The sequence below is a fragment of the Gadus chalcogrammus genome, chromosome 15 (genome assembly GCF_026213295.1).
Source record: "Gadus chalcogrammus isolate NIFS_2021 chromosome 15, NIFS_Gcha_1.0, whole genome shotgun sequence".
In the NCBI taxonomy this organism is placed as follows: Eukaryota; Metazoa; Chordata; class Actinopteri; order Gadiformes; family Gadidae; genus Gadus; species Gadus chalcogrammus.
In genome coordinates this window covers 20304359-20321013 of record NC_079426.1, presented here as the reverse complement: position 1 = coordinate 20321013, position 16655 = coordinate 20304359, and the positions used below count along the sequence as shown (strand labels likewise).

General features: G+C 39.9%; 1 protein-coding gene across 4 annotated transcripts; it reads right to left on the bottom strand.

The window, feature by feature from the left end:
* Positions 1–3009: 3009 nt before the first annotated feature.
* Positions 3010–15623, bottom strand: LOC130404454 (cytochrome P450 3A27-like). Of its 4 annotated transcripts, XM_056609179.1 has the most exons (13): positions 15456–15623; positions 15167–15257; positions 14962–15014; positions 13247–13346; positions 12946–13065; positions 12728–12813; positions 12129–12271; positions 11878–12002; positions 11631–11712; positions 10035–10195; positions 4824–5050; positions 4236–4398; positions 3015–4074 (listed from the first exon to the last, which is right to left on the bottom strand). In XM_056609179.1, exons 1-13 carry the CDS (start codon positions 15524–15526, stop codon positions 3952–3954), a joined length of 1545 nt encoding a protein of 514 aa, XP_056465154.1. In that variant the 5' UTR covers positions 15527–15623; the 3' UTR covers positions 3015–3951. The 4 variants fall into 4 exon arrangements, with proteins under 4 accessions (XP_056465156.1, XP_056465155.1, XP_056465157.1 ...); XM_056609180.1 differs by lacking the exon at positions 15167–15257 and having other exon boundaries at positions 3012–4074; positions 14962–14979; XM_056609181.1 differs by lacking the exons at positions 13247–13346; positions 14962–15014 and having other exon boundaries at positions 3010–4074.
* Positions 15624–16655: the final 1032 nt, after the last annotated feature.

Genomic DNA, 16655 nt, shown 5'->3' with positions numbered 1-16655 from the left:
CATAAATAGGTATACATAAATAATGTAATCTTGTGAGCGAGTAAATTGACATTGGTGACAGTGGTGTTTAACACCAGCTACGTCCATGCAAAATATAGCAACGTATCATTAAGTTGCAAAAACGTTTGAAAAGTGACGCGGGTCTTTAGGCTTGATTATTTGCATTAACATGATGAATCTATAAAAAGCAATACGGCACAAAATATTTCTGAAAACTAATACAACTTCACTTCATTCGAACGTGTACTGCTCTGCCATTTTCAAGAACCCGCCCAGTGAACGCAGAGGATTGTGGGTAGTTTTGGCTCATCTAGGATGCAGCGATGCATCCTTGAAAAATCTCGGAATTCTCCAAAACAAAGGACGCAAAAATGCGCGGCTTTCTAGTGTCCTCAACATTGGAACAGTGCTTGTCGGCGTTCTATGACGTAGCGTCCTTAAAAGGGCGGCCGTTGAGCATGCTTCCTTGACATTGGGAAACAGCCACGGTGTGCACGGGATTCTCTAGATCAGGGGTGCCCAACCAGTCGATCGCGGTCTACCAGTAGATCGCCGACAGATCCCAAGTCGATCGCGAGGGGTGAAGAAAAAAAAAAAAAAAAAAAATCTTTTTTTTTTTTTTTTTTTTTAATGAAATTAAATTTGCGCGGGACATATACGCGCGGTAGCGCATGTGCTGTTAACAGCAGTTGAAAGCCGTCAACAGTAGTTACACACTCCTAAACGTTGGCATGGCTGAGGGGAAACAAGCTAAGACCTACCATTTTCACCCTGAGTGGGAGGAAGATTATTGATTATCGTTGAGAAGGTGCCGTGCGCAGACGGAATGAAACCCCCACTGAAGTCCGTAGGTTCACGATACAACCCCCCCCCCCCCCCCCCCCCCGTCAACAATTGTTCTCTACCCCCCCCCCCCCCCGGCTTGAAGGTAGGTTTGCTGGTAGATCTCGGGAGGTTGGCTACTTGAAAAGTAGATCTTGGGTCAAAAAAGGTTGGGCACCCCTGCTCTAGATCGACGCCACTTCGCCCGGGGCGGGACTTTACGTCCTACGTCACTCGCTATGGGTGTGCAACTGTGCATGTATGCGCGTAGCCGTTTGTCTCAGGGATCTGTGCACGAACCCCCTTGCACTACAGGATTACGAGCGTCAGCGTCGTTCGCGATGGAGGGTGGGTGACATTCCGGCTACGCGCTACGCGCACAAATGCACACCCATAGCGAGTGACGTAGGACGTAAAGTCCCGCCCCGGGCGAAGTGGCGTCGATTTAGAGAGTCCCCGGTGCAATAGTATCTGTCTGCGTCCTGCAAGACGGAGGCGTAACTTGTAGTAGGAGGCGTAACATGTAGTCGGAGGCTAGGAGGCGTAACTTGCACTAGGAGGCGTAACTTTTCGCGGGAAAACAAAAAGCGTTGTAATAACTTATTTGAATTATTAAACTGCTGTCTTTAATTCTTTAATTATTTATCTGCTGTCTTTTTGTTAAAGGTATAAAGGGATAAAGTGGGCTAAACTTAATGTTACAAGAGTGGCGTATGTGTGTGTGCGAGAATGTCTGTGTGTGTGTGTGTGTGTGTGTGTGTGTGTGTGTGTGTGTGTGTGTGTGTGTGTGTGTGTGTGTGTGTGTGTGTGTGTGTGTGTGTGTGTGTGTGTGTGTGTGTGTGTGTGTGACGTCAGCGAATGAGTCGACGAATGAGTGAACGAGCGATTGAGCGAGTGTCAGTCTAGGAGGAATTAAACTAGACCGGTTGTGTTTCCGAGTTACGTGTAGGCCTACTGTACTGTTGAATAAAGTAGGCCTACCAAACGCCGAGAATCCGTGCCCGTGTCTTCCGACCTATAAACAGACCCACTGCCGGTTATAGTGAAGGGTGTTACCCCCGAAAGGACATCGGCCCTGGAGGGAACTTCTCCCCTGTGCTCCCGGACTACGGTCTGAGAGCCAAGAAACAGGAAAGGTGTAACATTAAGCAGGTTCCCCACGTTAAACTGCTATATGCATTATATGTCATTGTAAAATTGTAATAGGCTTCTTTTCTTAAATGCATATGATTCAATGATGTCAGTTTCACGTAAGGTTATGATTAAGCTAATCAAGAGCATATCAAGATTAAGCTAATCAAGAGCATATTTTTAAATGAGCGGGTCGGGTGCATTATTTTTATATAAGGCCTAATATTTGAGGTCCGAGTTACGGTCATTTATGTACCCGCGCACCACTGCTACATACAGATCACTTCCGCGATTTAGAAAAGTACTAGACACGCCTCCGACTAAAAGTTACGCCTCCGACTACAAGTTACGCCTCCGACTACATGTTACGCCTCCTAGTGCATGTTACGCCTCCTCCGACTACATGTTACGCCTCCTACTACAAGTTACGCCTCCGTCTTGCAGGACGCAGACAGACCCACCTCCCCCGGTGGGGAAGACGTCTTGGTTTGGAGATATAAAAACATGTGGGAGGAGCTACATGTTTAGTGATGGGGGTTGGTAACGGTTGAAAAACGGTCAAAAAATTAATTAGAGGTTTCAAATATAAAACCCATTGGATTTTGTGCATGGAAATTTATGTAGCTTACAAAACAGGTACATTAATTTAACCATTCATAAATGTAAGCCAATGCAGTAATCATTAACTAACTAACCTTAATTATTGATTCTAGTAATAATTTGCTAATGTTGTGCATGTTAACTAAGGTATTAAGTGATCCATTATTTTATTGTGTTAGGTATAAGGTTCAACCCTAGTGATCAGATTTCTGAGGCAAAATGCAGGGGCATTTTCGGTTCAGAATCGAAAAACCTCCAAAACAAGTAGTGTTTTTGTCTTTGAAAAACTAAAACGGGGACACTGCCCTTACCATTCATAAAGCAGTTTCTCTCTCCCTATTTCTCCTTAATTGCGAAGAAATTGATTAACAATTAGGTTTTTTTCTCTGATCAAAGCAGCTGAGATCACAAACTCCATAAAATCAGCTGTTATAAATAGGTATCAGACAATATGGAGAGGAAAATATCGAGTTCAAGGAGAAATATGCAATCAACTTACTCAATGAGATTACGCCAGTCAACAAGCCAGAGAGTGCTAGTCATCACTGACCCTTACAGGCTTGCACAAGTTTGTGATGAATAGTTTAACAGCTCAGTTCAGGTCATAAGGAGCAGATGTTTATCTTGTCAAACTATAGAAGATAATGTTGATTTCTTAACAGCTCAGTTCAGATCTGTAGGGTCAAAACACTTTGCATCGCGTGTGTGGTCATTTACTGTGGTCATTATCTGCAGTTAAGATTACAATCCTTACTGCCGAGTCATTCAGGCTCTGACACAACTCAAGAGCAAGGGAAACATGTTTTTATTCTGCGTGTATTATCGGTCACTAATAATTTACAACATACCCAAATCAAAATAGATAACATATACATACACATGGTTTAAACAATCTAAGATCAAATGTATTATTATTACAACATGTTTTAGAATCACCAAAAATAAATGGGATTGTAAAATAAACATATCTTTCTAACTGTCTTGAATCAACAGTGGATAGCATGCAAACTATTCCAATATAGAAAGGCGTTAAAGCTATGCAACATGATCAAAATTAAAGCCAATGTTCTACAGCACAACAAATTAAATTATGTCTCTCTTCAATTGTGTCTCTCTTCAAAATCCGTTAACTCAGTATTTATTGCATCAGATGAATTACCAAAAGCCTATATTTATATAGGAACTCAAAAGACTCCCATTTACTTTGATAAGATAAAAGAAGTGAAGTGTTGTGAAGTGTTGTAAGTGAATCAAAAGTCGAACAGAATAGAATTTCTGAGATATAATTAATCGTGTTCTTTTATATGCCTATGTTTTCACCATGTACGGCACTTTGACCAGTGAAAACTGTTTTTAAATGTGCCTTATAAATGCATTTTACTTACTTACTTACTATAATTAAGATAAGAGATAGGATTGTTGGGCGATTTTTTCATTGATCGAGGATTTGAGTTCCCTTCGACTAAGCATAAGCTTGATCGGCTCCTTGGGCTGAAACAACATATTAAATTCCAGAGGAACCTGCAGAAAGAAAGAATGAAAGAAATGTAACGTTTCTAAATATGGCAGACACTTTATCCAAATCAACAACAAGTTGATTGTTGAAATTAGAAACACTTAGTGTGACCCAGTTCCCCTATCAACCAGATATCAGCATCAGTCAGGAAAGAAGTGTGTCTTACAACGGTGTCTTTGCAGGTCTCCACGTAGTGATCCTGCAGAAGGCGCACCAGAACCATCTTCATGACCATCACAGCGAAGCGCATCCCCACACAGTTCCGTGGACCCAGGCCAAAGGGCATGTAGGCATAGGGATTGATGTCCTCCCTGTGGTCTTTACTGAATCTGAGAAACACAAAACACAGGAGCACTTACTGACAGGTTTGCTTTTGTGTTTGTTAAATAATGGAAGGAAGGTAGGCCTATAGCAAACTTAAGCTGGAACATCATGTTGTCAAATAGCCGTCAGACCGCTTGTCTATTCCGGCGGATGAATGAATTGCATGGTATATTTGAGCAGAACTACATTTCAAAACCTTAAGAATGTGAACTAGGTTTGTAGTAATTTTTTGGTTTGCATATAGTATGATCCTATGACAATATATTACACAATATACACACACTTTAACATGTCAACTAATGTTAGTTATCAGTAATGATGAAATTGTTAACTACCACCCAAACCAGGGCAAATTAATTGATACAGATACATCAATGTAAACTATTGTATAGAAAATAGAAAATCCTAAAGGTGGTTATTTTCTAAATACCGTTCTGGTTTGAAGAGCTCAGGGGAAGTCCAGAAGCGGGGGTCTCGGTGGAGGTTTGTCAAAGGGACCCCCACCGCTGTCCCTTCAGGGATGGTGAGTCCATTGATTTGGATGGTTTTTTTGCACATTCTGTCAATTCGAGGGGCGGTTGGCAGCAACCGCATAGACTCAGAAATCACATTGTCCAGGTACTCCAGATTCACCAGGTCCTCATAGGAAACAGGACTCTAGGGCCAAACAGAATGATATCATCACATCCTTACTAACTGTAACTGACAGTTCCACAGGGTTCTAGTCCACCAACCTTGAGGGGCAGACCATCCTTAGAGTCACTTTATACCAAGTTCATAAAGAAAATGTTTTTCAAAGAAGTGAAACAGAAGACCTATAAACTAGGGTGAAAGGCATTGCTCAATTTTGATTCAGTGTGTACGATCAGTCTCAAAACGAATAGAAATTTAACTAAAATACGTTTTTCTGTAGGGAATTGAAATTACTATATTTGGGGGTCCGAGCGGTGAAGCTGCTTGGTCCCCTATTGTTTCTGTAACGTTTTGTTTTTTTCTCAAATTCTGTCATACTGCATTCTATACCATAAGTCGAAAGCTCTTGACATTTTCAGGTATGTTTACCAGTAACCCCCACTACCCATAAACCCAAATTTGGTACTGCACCCAAAGGTGGCGCTATTGAAAAATGTCTCAATCAAAATTCTCTAGAATCAGATTAATCTATAAAACCCTGGGTCTTATGTTCCATTTGAGAAATATTGGCCAATCAATTTGGAGCAGTTAGCCAATTTTTCTTATATGACCATTTTGTTATAAAAACATATCATAAAACATACGACTACCGGTATTATTAGGTGGATACTAGTGATGGGTCGCGAACGATTCGGTCAGAACCAATGAATCCCGAAGGTGAACGACGACAACTGATTCCCAAAACAAGGGAACTGATTCCATTTTCTTTTTTTTTAAACATATAACAAAAATATGGTCACATAAATAAAATATACAAATGAACAGAGCTTCGTCTCCCCGCGACCTTATATTGATTGAGTCTAAAACATTCTCATCGAATCAGCCAATGAGAGCAGGTAGCAATCGAATTGCCATGGCCCATGGGTAAACAAATGATAAGGCACCACCACACAAGTTCACTAACGATCGCTGTAGGCTTTAATATCATGCAAGCACTTTATGTTTTATTTTTATTTTGTTCTACATCACAATTGCTGATTTAATAAAGTATTGTTTTTACCTACCATTACGAGTCTCTTTTGGTCTAGTTGCTAACGTGCTTCACTGCTTATTAGCACTACTTGGAAGACGCCATTTAATTCTTACTGCACCCCATTATTTATTAAGGATATTTATGAGAAAAAAAGGCACGTATGTGCTTTATAGATATGCTTAATATTTACACTTAACCTGGGTAATTTCGGCAGAACATTAGATACTAGTAGGCTACATACATGTTGATTAACATTTATTCCAAAATTTCCGATTCCCTAGCAAATTACGTAACAGACCATCTGACCTAAGGAACGAATCGTGATAGTGAACGGAACTGAAAGAACCGATTCCCTGAAAATAATCGTTTTGCCCATCCCTAGTGGATACCAATACCCCCCACTACCCATAAACCCAAATGATGATACTGCACCCAAAGGTGGCGCTATACATTCTTTTTATGAACTAGCCTTATTTCTCCTTACCAGATTGACCTGGACTCAAAATTCTTTCATCATATTAATCACTAAAATCTGATGCATCTTTTTCACCCTGTTCTTCTGCTCTAAAAAATTTAACTTTTCCCCACAATTTCATAGAAAAGCCAGACGTCCACAGTCTCAACCCATATTGCCAATATGACCATTTTGATATTGTGTAACTACCATATGGCTATCTTTAGGTGGATAACATTAACAGTGCACATTTTCAGATCTGTACTCTTTTAAGAAAGTCCTTAATTCTCTTGTGAAATGTGTGCTTGGAGTTTTCTTGATGTTGTGTGCTTATCAATAGACATTTTCACGATGTGAATGAGGCTTCATTCAGTTCAGCAATGTTAGTGGCTCAATGGGATAATTCATTGTACTGGTGAACCTTAGGTTGAGAGTTCAAATCTTGATTAGAGCATTATAAACAAGCTGAACCTGACATTCTGTCATTGCCACTCATTTACAGTTTTTTCTCAGTTGCTTTGGTACATTTCTCAGATGAGAATTGAAATTTGCAAAACATTAAGTGCATTTCTCAAAACAATTCATACGAATAGCAAAACACCATGGATTTCATGCAAAAGCCATTCTCTTGCTCAAAATCCTTAGTTAGTTTCTCAAAAGTAAATATCTGTGTCAATGAACATGTCAGTGCCTTTACAATGACAAGTCCTTGTTCCATTGTGTACGGATAAGAGAGTCAAATTGCTTAGTCATGTTTTCAATATAACTGTACTCTGGAGGGTTCTGATGTAAACTATGTTTAAAGTTTTGAAGACAATTATTGTAAATTGTAAGTTACACCTTAGTGTATGGAGATTGATTGCAAGAGACTGGACAAGATTCACATTTACGCTTTGACTGTTTGTACTGTAATTTGTTGACAGACCATGTCATTGCTAGAAATGTAAACATATGAAAATCTCCTTAGGGTAAACTGTACATGCATTGCTGTAGGAATTACAGTGCAGTCTTCCTAAAACTGCTGACGTTCCTGTCTGTTGGGCCACAAATTCTCAGGCAGCCTCACTCCTCTTCTTCTTCCTTCTGGCTGTTGACCCTGTCCAATTCCTTGTCCTTCCATTGTCAGACAATGTAACATTGTGTTGTGCTCCAGCTATATATATACTTGCCAGTTCATAGTTCAGGAGATCCACCTTTGAGCTATTTCAGTAAACTGGGTGATCGTTGGTTGATCTAACACTTCACACATTTCCCTTCTTTAGAGAAAGTCTAGATTCACCTGGTAGCAATTTACCAAATCAGGACAGATTTAGAAAAAAAAAAAGTCTAATGGAAATGTATAGAAATATGCTTGACATATTATGACCCCCCCCCCCATGCAGCTCTTTAACCCTGTACTTTCTAGCATGGTCCTCTCATATATGGTGATCAGCACTTAGGCCTACCTGCCTATGTGCCTCCTCCTGGTCCACATTTTCTGAGTGTCTGGAGGCTTGTGGCTGCTCCTCATCTTAAATGTAATGTAATTATGAAAAATTCCCATTAGTAGGCTAAAATATGAGTCTGATTAATTTATCAATTAGCCTACACAGTAGGCCTATAATTTTCACTAATTTTCACTATGCAAAGTCTCTGTCCCACCTGCTGTTTGGCTTTTTCGTAGCCAACCCTGTAGTGATGTGCTCCTCTTTGCTGCCTCCTTTAGTTGTCTCTCTCTCTCTCCTGAATCCTCCTCTTTTCACTGGGCATTTCGGCTTCACTTAACAATAACAAACAATACCCAAAATAGTGATAAGATTTAGGCATGAACCATTTTGAATGAAAGAATTCATGTGATGCATTACTTCCATCATTTATTCTTCTTGTTAAAACGAAATGTTAGAAACTAACTATCAGCAGACATGTAGCTTAGTTTGCCTACCAAAAGAAAAGTGTAGACTATAGTGATAACGGGCTGCTTGTCTGCAAGCTAGCTAGCTGTCTGATTATTTAGGCTAAACGTTACGTGGCAAACTGAGCCTGGATTTATGAAGATTGTAATTAATTTCATAAAACGTGATGATGATTGTTTGTTTGTTATACATCTCAAATTCACCTTTTCCGACAACATCAAGGCAGTCGTCTCACAGGTGCCGGTGTTCCGGTCGCGTGCAGCGCGTGCAGCGCTGACTTTCACTCTTTCACTGAGAGTGAAAGTCAGTAGGGGGAGGGCAAACTCTGCCGCGCGGCAAAAGCGGCTGTTGCCGCGCGGCAGAGTTTGCCCTCCCCCTACTGACTTTCACTCTCAGTGCCCGAACGGAATTGAATGAGGCTACGCTTACTTTATGAAATGTTTCGAGTGGCGATTTTTTTTATCTAGGCCTACATGAAATTCTGCATCCATTAAATGATTAACATTTTTTTTTTTTTTTTTTTCTCGGAAGGGCAATGTGAGTCGAGGAGGGCATATGGGCAGTTGCCCAAGCAACCTGAGCAACCCCCCTGTGCACGTCCCTGGTGAGACTATTCAATAGAGACCCATTACAATAAATTTTGATCAACATGACATAAGCAATTGATAATGTAGGAAAGAGCAGAGAATTGTACATAATCATCTGCATGAATGTACCAAAGCATTTGCAACTTGAGAAAAAATGAGAAACTGCTTTTTTGATGTGCACAAGTGACACAATGATGTGAAGATTGAACAGGTAGTTTTGAGAATTACAATTCTGATCTGAGAAATGTACCAAAGCGACTGAATAAAAACTGTAACACAACATTGAACAGCACCTGAAATTCATCAGGCAATCAACATTCCGGCTCATTAGTTTCCAAGAATCTGACTGCCAAGACACAGTTTTGCATTAAGGGGAACTTCTTCGTTAACCATTTTTTCTTCATAATTAACTATTTCATTGTTATATTTCTTCCGTTAGTGTTCTTGACTACAAATGTTTAATTTCCCGAGGATTTCAAAGATTTTTCAGGTATATGCTTTTAAGAAAGCCCTTAATTAACTTGAGAAATGTGTGCTTGGAGTTTTCTGGATGTTGTGTGCTTATCAATAGACATTTTGGCAATGTGAATGAGGCTGAAGTTCAGGATTATAAGTGGCTCAATGGGATAATGCCATGTACAGGTGATCCTTAGGTTGAGAGGTTAGGCTTTTAGGGTTTCACCTAAAAGCCGAGGCATAGTATTGCATCAAGTGAAACATCTTCATCAGCATCTTTCCTTTATGATCATATGTCATATTTATATATCTTCCATTAGTGTGTTCTTGACTTTTAATTTTGCTCGGACCCCGTTAATCACCACTTGCGGTTAAATTCATATTTGTAACTTCCCCAAGTCTTATAAAGACTGAAGCGAAGTTCATACTCCATTTGAAACTGTTATCTGCAGAATTGTGCATCACAGTGTTTTGGCATTTAAACTCTTCATGTTGAACATATTGCATTTAATATCCTCACAATGATGAAACTGGCTGTAAACTGTACACTTGTGCACCAAACCTGAGAAATATTGGAGCATATTACATGTTTTGGAAAGTGCACGTCGATCTTTTGCTGCAGGGTTTGCTGAGCATCAGGGTTCACGGCCAGGTTGTACAGGATGTAAGACAGCGTGGCACTGGTAATGTCATAGCCACCAAATATGAAGATTAATGCCTGGGAGAGTATTTCAGGTTCAGTCAAACCTGGACAGAGACGAAAACAGACAAAATATAGTAAGCAAGCAACCATGACGGGGTCCAACTGTATGAACTTATGACTGACCGCATGACTGTAAGACCGACAGTATGACTGTATGACTGTATGACCGACAGTATGACTGTATGACCGACAGTATGACCGACAGTATGACTGTATGACCCTAAGCCTATGACGAATAGTGCTGAAAGTATAACAAGTTTCATGCATATTGCACCTTCCTAGTGGTAATGGCAGTCTGTTGAAATGCTGAACTTCCAGGCCTTGTTATAGCGCCACCTATGTGTTATTCTGCCACATGAACTAAGATGCACCCTCAACCCAAATCCAACCTTTGCTCAGCTACATAATGAGATGAAGTATCAGTTTAAGATAGAATTAAAACGCATACTCAACCGAAACTGACTGATGGCTAGGCCATTAATGACGTTGGGATTCACTATTCATATGGGACCATGCCATAAAATCAACCAAAATAACAATCGCTGATCAGACTTCAGCAAGCATATATTCATTCACTTTTTGCGGAAAACCTGCGGTCTGCAACGTACAGCTCCACCAATCAGCCAACAAACTTATTGGCTCAGCGGATTCAGACACTCCACAGCTAGCACACTGAACGTCAGGTAACCTTGTCCTAGGCCTACTAACCTAAAGACGAAACGTTTGGAATTGGGTGTTCAATGTTCCTATAACGACGAGAGAAGGCGGGAGCATGCTTCAGAAGTACTGGTATCAACAGTTACATGGCTTTAGTGGCATGAGGCGAGAGAGAAGGAGGTCAAGGTCTTTGTTTTTGTTCTGTTTGTCTTGAATAATTGTTTAGAATATTCTAAAAAATAGTTACGTCTAACCATGCCAGCACCTGCCCCCTTGACCCGGACCCCATCTCCCGGTTTACATCCTACCTGACAAATCGCACCAATCATGTCACATGGAATAGCTCCTTCTGCAAATCATGCACTCTCGACACTGGTGTCCCTCAAGGCTCTGTACTAAGGCCCCTTATTTTCTCCCTATGTACTGTAACTAGATCATTATATTATCATCTTATCCTAGCTATCTTTCTCTTAAACAGGGAAGGGGTTAACCTAACAATTGTTGGTGATTGGCACTTGGTTCTATGACTATCCTTACTGTACCGGCAGCGATGTATTGTTTCTCTTTCTTCTGACAAATGTACTTATTGTAAGTCGCTTTGGATAAAAGCGTCTACTAAATGCCCTAAATGTTCTCCTTCTCCAAGAGAACAGAAAATGTATTTTGGTAGTCCTCCCCATATTTTCCCCTCAGTTCAAGATCTACTTTTCTGGCTGAACTGCTGATATGTGGACAGGGCAGAGACAGGTACCTGCATTCATTTTTTAAATGTACTTTTAGTACTTAATTAAGTAGTCTAGTAGTTTCACGTCATCATCGTACCTTTACTTGGCTCCTCTCCGTCCTTAATGTCAGACTCTTTGATCTCACTATCAATCATCAGCTGAAGGAAATCGTTGTGTCTCTAAACAGAACAGAACACAAACTCAAAACGGGAAAGGTTAACACAGAAGATGCTTCATTTTATGGAGAGCATTTAAGTCCTGTCTCAGTACTGCCCCTACGAGCTCCCACTCTGCCTACAATTGTAATGTCTGCACAAAAAATTTCGAAAAAAACAAGGGCTTACAGATTTATCTTCCTTGTGGTCATGTTTGAAGCTTTTAAGTAGGTTCTGAAAGTAATCCACACTTGCTTTGTTGACTATTGAAAAGCCAATCAACCTAAAAAAGTATTGAGTAATCGGCAAGGCAACTGAAAGAGAAAAATACATAATAGGAATGTAACAAACCAAGTGTTTTGCAGATAATATGACAGCATTTGCTTGCTCGTCGTCTTACCATCACCAATATTAGGCATAGTTTGATAGAGAAAACATACTTATTACAAAAAAAGGCCATATTTTCATCTTCAGGAGATTTCTGAGTTGAACGCTGAGAGGCGCATCTGGATTGACTGTGGTGTCGCTGTCAATGCTGAAGGAAGCGCTGGTTATTACATCCAAGCTGTAAGGGCTGACAAATCTAAAAGGAAATAGTTTGAAATGTGACTTTCCTGTAAATCCACCTTCTGTTCAATACGTATCAAAAGGCACCAAAATAACACACTTCTATGATAGTCTTATTCTCATTTCCCTTCCTACCGACTACCCACAATTACACACATTTCTTTTTCAATCATTTTGCAATTAATTTTGAATGAATTGACTACAAACACTGTACAGGGAGAACTGTACTCACTAGAAGGTAACACCATTACACTACTGTAAAGTAGTGATGTGTGTAGTAGTGTGTGTCTGTGTGTTATATCCCTAAACTATAGATATATTCCAACACTGTCAAACACCAAACTCATATTTTAAATGGGTATAGTACATGGATTCATGTAAAGGCAAAAGTGTTAAATAAAACCTGTGTATGTTTGTTGTTGAACTTGTGTATAAGTTAAATAACCGTACAAAAAGAAGTTTCTTTTTTTACTTTTTTACATCCACAGATTGGTCCGGCTTTTCAGTGTCTAGGGTTTTAACAAGTCGGTCAGCATAGCGTTCAACAATGGGAAAGACCTTAATGAAGAAGAAAGCAGAAAGTAAATTAGAGATTGTACAATATTGACCCACCATTTTGTAAATCAGGCTTCACATTTACTGGAAAATAAACATTGCTCGTTCTTTACTGAAACATGTAAGATGCACTACCTGTCTCAGCCTTCCACTAGTAAACGATGGCGATATGGTACTCCGGATTCTTTTCCACCTGTCATCTTCAACCAAGGTAAGTCCATCTTTCAATGGTCCGAAAAGTTCTTTAGCAAAGGTCTGTGAACATGGGTTGATTTGTTGTTAATATCCTAAACACAGCCTTATATCATCTGACATCTGGACAATGTGCATTAATTAGGTAAATGCTTTTTATTTGGATATTTCATTGAGAAATAAGTTTGAAAGGGAATCATTTGATCACAAACAACACATTCTGAAATAAGAAAGGCTCTCTTACCGATCGGTTGGTAAAGGTTGAATAACACTCCTTCACTAAAATAACCTTTAGCATGTCAGGATCTGTTACCATTAATAAGGGGGAACGTCCATCAAACTGCCTGTCCATAAACAAGATAAAACTCTGCTTACCACATAATGTTACAAATTATCCTCGGGGCTCCCCGGTGGCTCACCGGGTAGAGCGCGTACCATATAGGCTCAGTCCTAAAACGTAGTGACCTGGGTTCGAGTCCTGCCTGTGGTCATTTGCTGCATTTCTTCCACACTATCTCCCATGCCTTCCACTCTATCGCACTCTATTATAAAGCATTAAAATAAAAAATTAAAATATATATATATACAAATTATGCTATGCTATTTTTCAGCATAGTAACTAGAAAATGAACGATTTTACTGGAAATTTAAATAGCTGATTTTTATGTATTATATAATATTGATAATAATCAATATTATTTAATATAATATAATATTGATATTAGGGGTGTAACGATACATGTATTTGTACCGAATCGTTGCGGTACAGGCACTTCGGGGTGGTTACAGTGGTGAACCGCGCTGCGTACATAGCGTTAATATGGCGAATGTAAAGGCCTGTTTTGCGATGCAGAATTTAAAACTTGAAGTCGGAGTTCCCCCCCGGACCGTTTGGCCAAAGTATACTACTCCGACTCTGTAATCCAACTCCGTAACTACGGAGACCCCTCAGCAACTCTCCGTCAGGATGTCGGATACGCAATGCAATTCGCCGCCCAATCGATCTTATATGTTGACTATAAACCATGTAAGCAGTGTTGTAAATAAACGTCCAAAGTTATTCAAATCTTATTTGGTGTTTTATTGGTCCTTAAGGTGCAAAGTAAACAATGTACAAATTAATTAAGGTGCAAAGTCAAACCGGAGAAGTGATTCCAGAAATGATTTTGTTAGAGGACCAATCACAGCCCTTGCCGTCTCCGTTGCGTCGACCAATAGATCCATGGCGTCAACGGATAGTTAAAAAATATTGGATTCACACGTAAGCTACGGAGAGGGTCTCCGTCACGCTCTCCGGCTATGGAGAGGGCTCTCTGTTTCTACGTACAGCACTTTAACATTCACAAGCATTTGAAAAGGCACCATCCAGGTGTTACTATCACCGTTGCTGTGAAAAAAAAACAAGCTGTGCAAGCCCAGCTCACGACACTATTTCAACAACCCCTGTCTGGGAATTCAGAAATGCAAATGCCATAACCAAGTATATTGGTGTTTTCACTGCTGATCTACGGCCATTCTCCGTTAAATTTTCCCCTTAACTATGAACCGTACCGTCTTGTACCGGACCGTGACTTCAAAACCGAGGTACGTACCGAACCGTGTCTTTCTGTACCGTTACACCCCTAATTGATATAGATCTCCAGGGATCCGCAAACGGCAACAATCACTTCTCCTCAATGCAGCGGTTCACTCTGACAGCTCATTTGTATGCAAAGGGAAGCAGCTCATTTGCATTAAAGCTACAGACACCAGAAACAGCACATTCTGAAGGGACTTAAACAGAGAAGAATAGCAGTAGGTGAGAATTTATTTCATAAAAGCTAGCATCTAATGTTATTTGGCATGTTTTCTGGAACTAATATCATCATATATTTACTTGTTTGAAGAACATCATAATATGTCACCTTTAAAATAAACTTGATACAACTTTGAATGGCAAATTATGTTAGAACAACGTACCCCCAGACATCTCCATACTTCTTACTGCATTCAAAGGAAAAATTCGGACTTCTCTGCAATTATGATTAACATATATATTACTTTCGGGGGTGTGCTTGTGCGTGTGCACCTGTTAAATACAATATTTGTTTAACCTGTTCATTAAGGCTGGATTGGCTTATTTTTATTGGTTATTTGTTAGTAATAGTGATTTGGTTCTACTCACTATATAGTAAGGCAATGTTCCCACAAAAGGCAAAGGTCTCGGCCCATCAACACCCATCTTTGTAAAAAATGTAAACGGCCAAATGCCATACCTGCAAAGTAGAAAGACACAAAACAATAGGTTGAGTAATATAAGCATTAGCTCTTTATGCCCCCACAAGCATCCAATGGAGACGCTGTCAATCACATTGCTTATGCCCTTATGCTATTGTATTAAATGCAATACACAAACAGAAGAAATTACACAGAAAACTCTAGTAGCCTACATTAGGCTGCAGTATTTTACTTACAACAGCAATAGGGTTAAGGCGAGAACAATAAGAGTCCATGTCGTTGCCGAGAAAAACGGTAAGAAAAACATGTTTTCGGAGTTGAAACACTGATTCTGCTGCGTTTTAATCGAGGAAGTATAATCATGTGCGCACCGGAGATGGTTCAAAGTGCGGATCTTGGTTTGGAGAACATGTGGGAGGAGCTACAACTTCAGTAAGGGGGATTGATAACAGTTGAAAAACTGTTATGCAACTGATGACAACTGTTCACCTTCGGACTTGAAAATAAGTGCCATTTTATGTATGTTTTTAGAGATTTGAAACATAAAAATCCATTGGATTTTGTATGTTGCTAGCACTTTACAAAAAAGGTACATTGATATAACCATTAATTAACGTATGCCAATGCAGTAAATTAACCGTTAACCAATCTTCTTAGTTAATTGTTCTAGTAATCATTTGGTTTTCATTTTCAAGGTATTATTTAATTGCTTTATGGTAAGGTTCAACCCTAACCCACCAACCCTAACCATAACCCCTAATGCTATATATATAATAATGCTTATTACTGCATTAACTAATGCATTTACTAGCAGCAATCTCCGAAACAGACAGACAGAGAGACAGAGAGACAGAGAGACAGACAGACAGACAGACAGACAGACAGACAGACAGACAGACATGAATCCTAACTGTTACCGGAATTATCTTATTTGATGGAGACAGTATGAATGACGAAACCATTTTCTTCCCGTATATTTTATAAAAAAATAAAGTGGGCCTACAACATGTAGGGATCTACATTGTGTATATAACTGTTTTAATACCATAATACCGATCGTTAGCCAGAGGAATCCACCCTTTCCTCCACTAGTATGGTATCAGTCTAGTGGGGGGTGGTCATAGGGGTCGATTACGCCGGGGACGCCGGGGACGCGTCCCCAGCAGATTTCGTCATGAATCATTTTGTACCCACCACTTTAAAAAAAAAAATAAAAAAAAATGTTGAATTATTATGGATTATTACACGGGTCTTCTCAATGCCGTGGAACGCTCCGTTCACTTGCATTGGCTCTTCACAACTTCGCGGTGAATGCTAGATATAAATTGACCGCTGTCAAGGAAAACAAAGGACTTTTTGCCTATAATGACGTCTTTGGTATCACTCCTCAAGAGGTCCGGTAACTTTTCAACCCCAGCGTCTTTGGTTGCTAAGCG

Excerpts from the sequence above, each read along its gene's own strand:
- LOC130404454 (XM_056609179.1), bottom strand. The coding sequence starts at position 15,526 with ATGTTTTTCTTACCGTTTTTCTCGGCAACGACATGGACTCTTATTGTT. Across the intron at positions 15,258-15,455 it reads GCCTTAACCCTATTGCTGTT|GTATGGCATTTGGCCGTTTA; the intron begins GTAAGTAAAATA and ends TCTACTTTGCAG. Across the intron at positions 4,399-4,823 it reads GAGCTCTTCAAACCAGAACG|ATTCAGTAAAGACCACAGGG; the intron begins GTATTTAGAAAA and ends TGTGTTTCTCAG.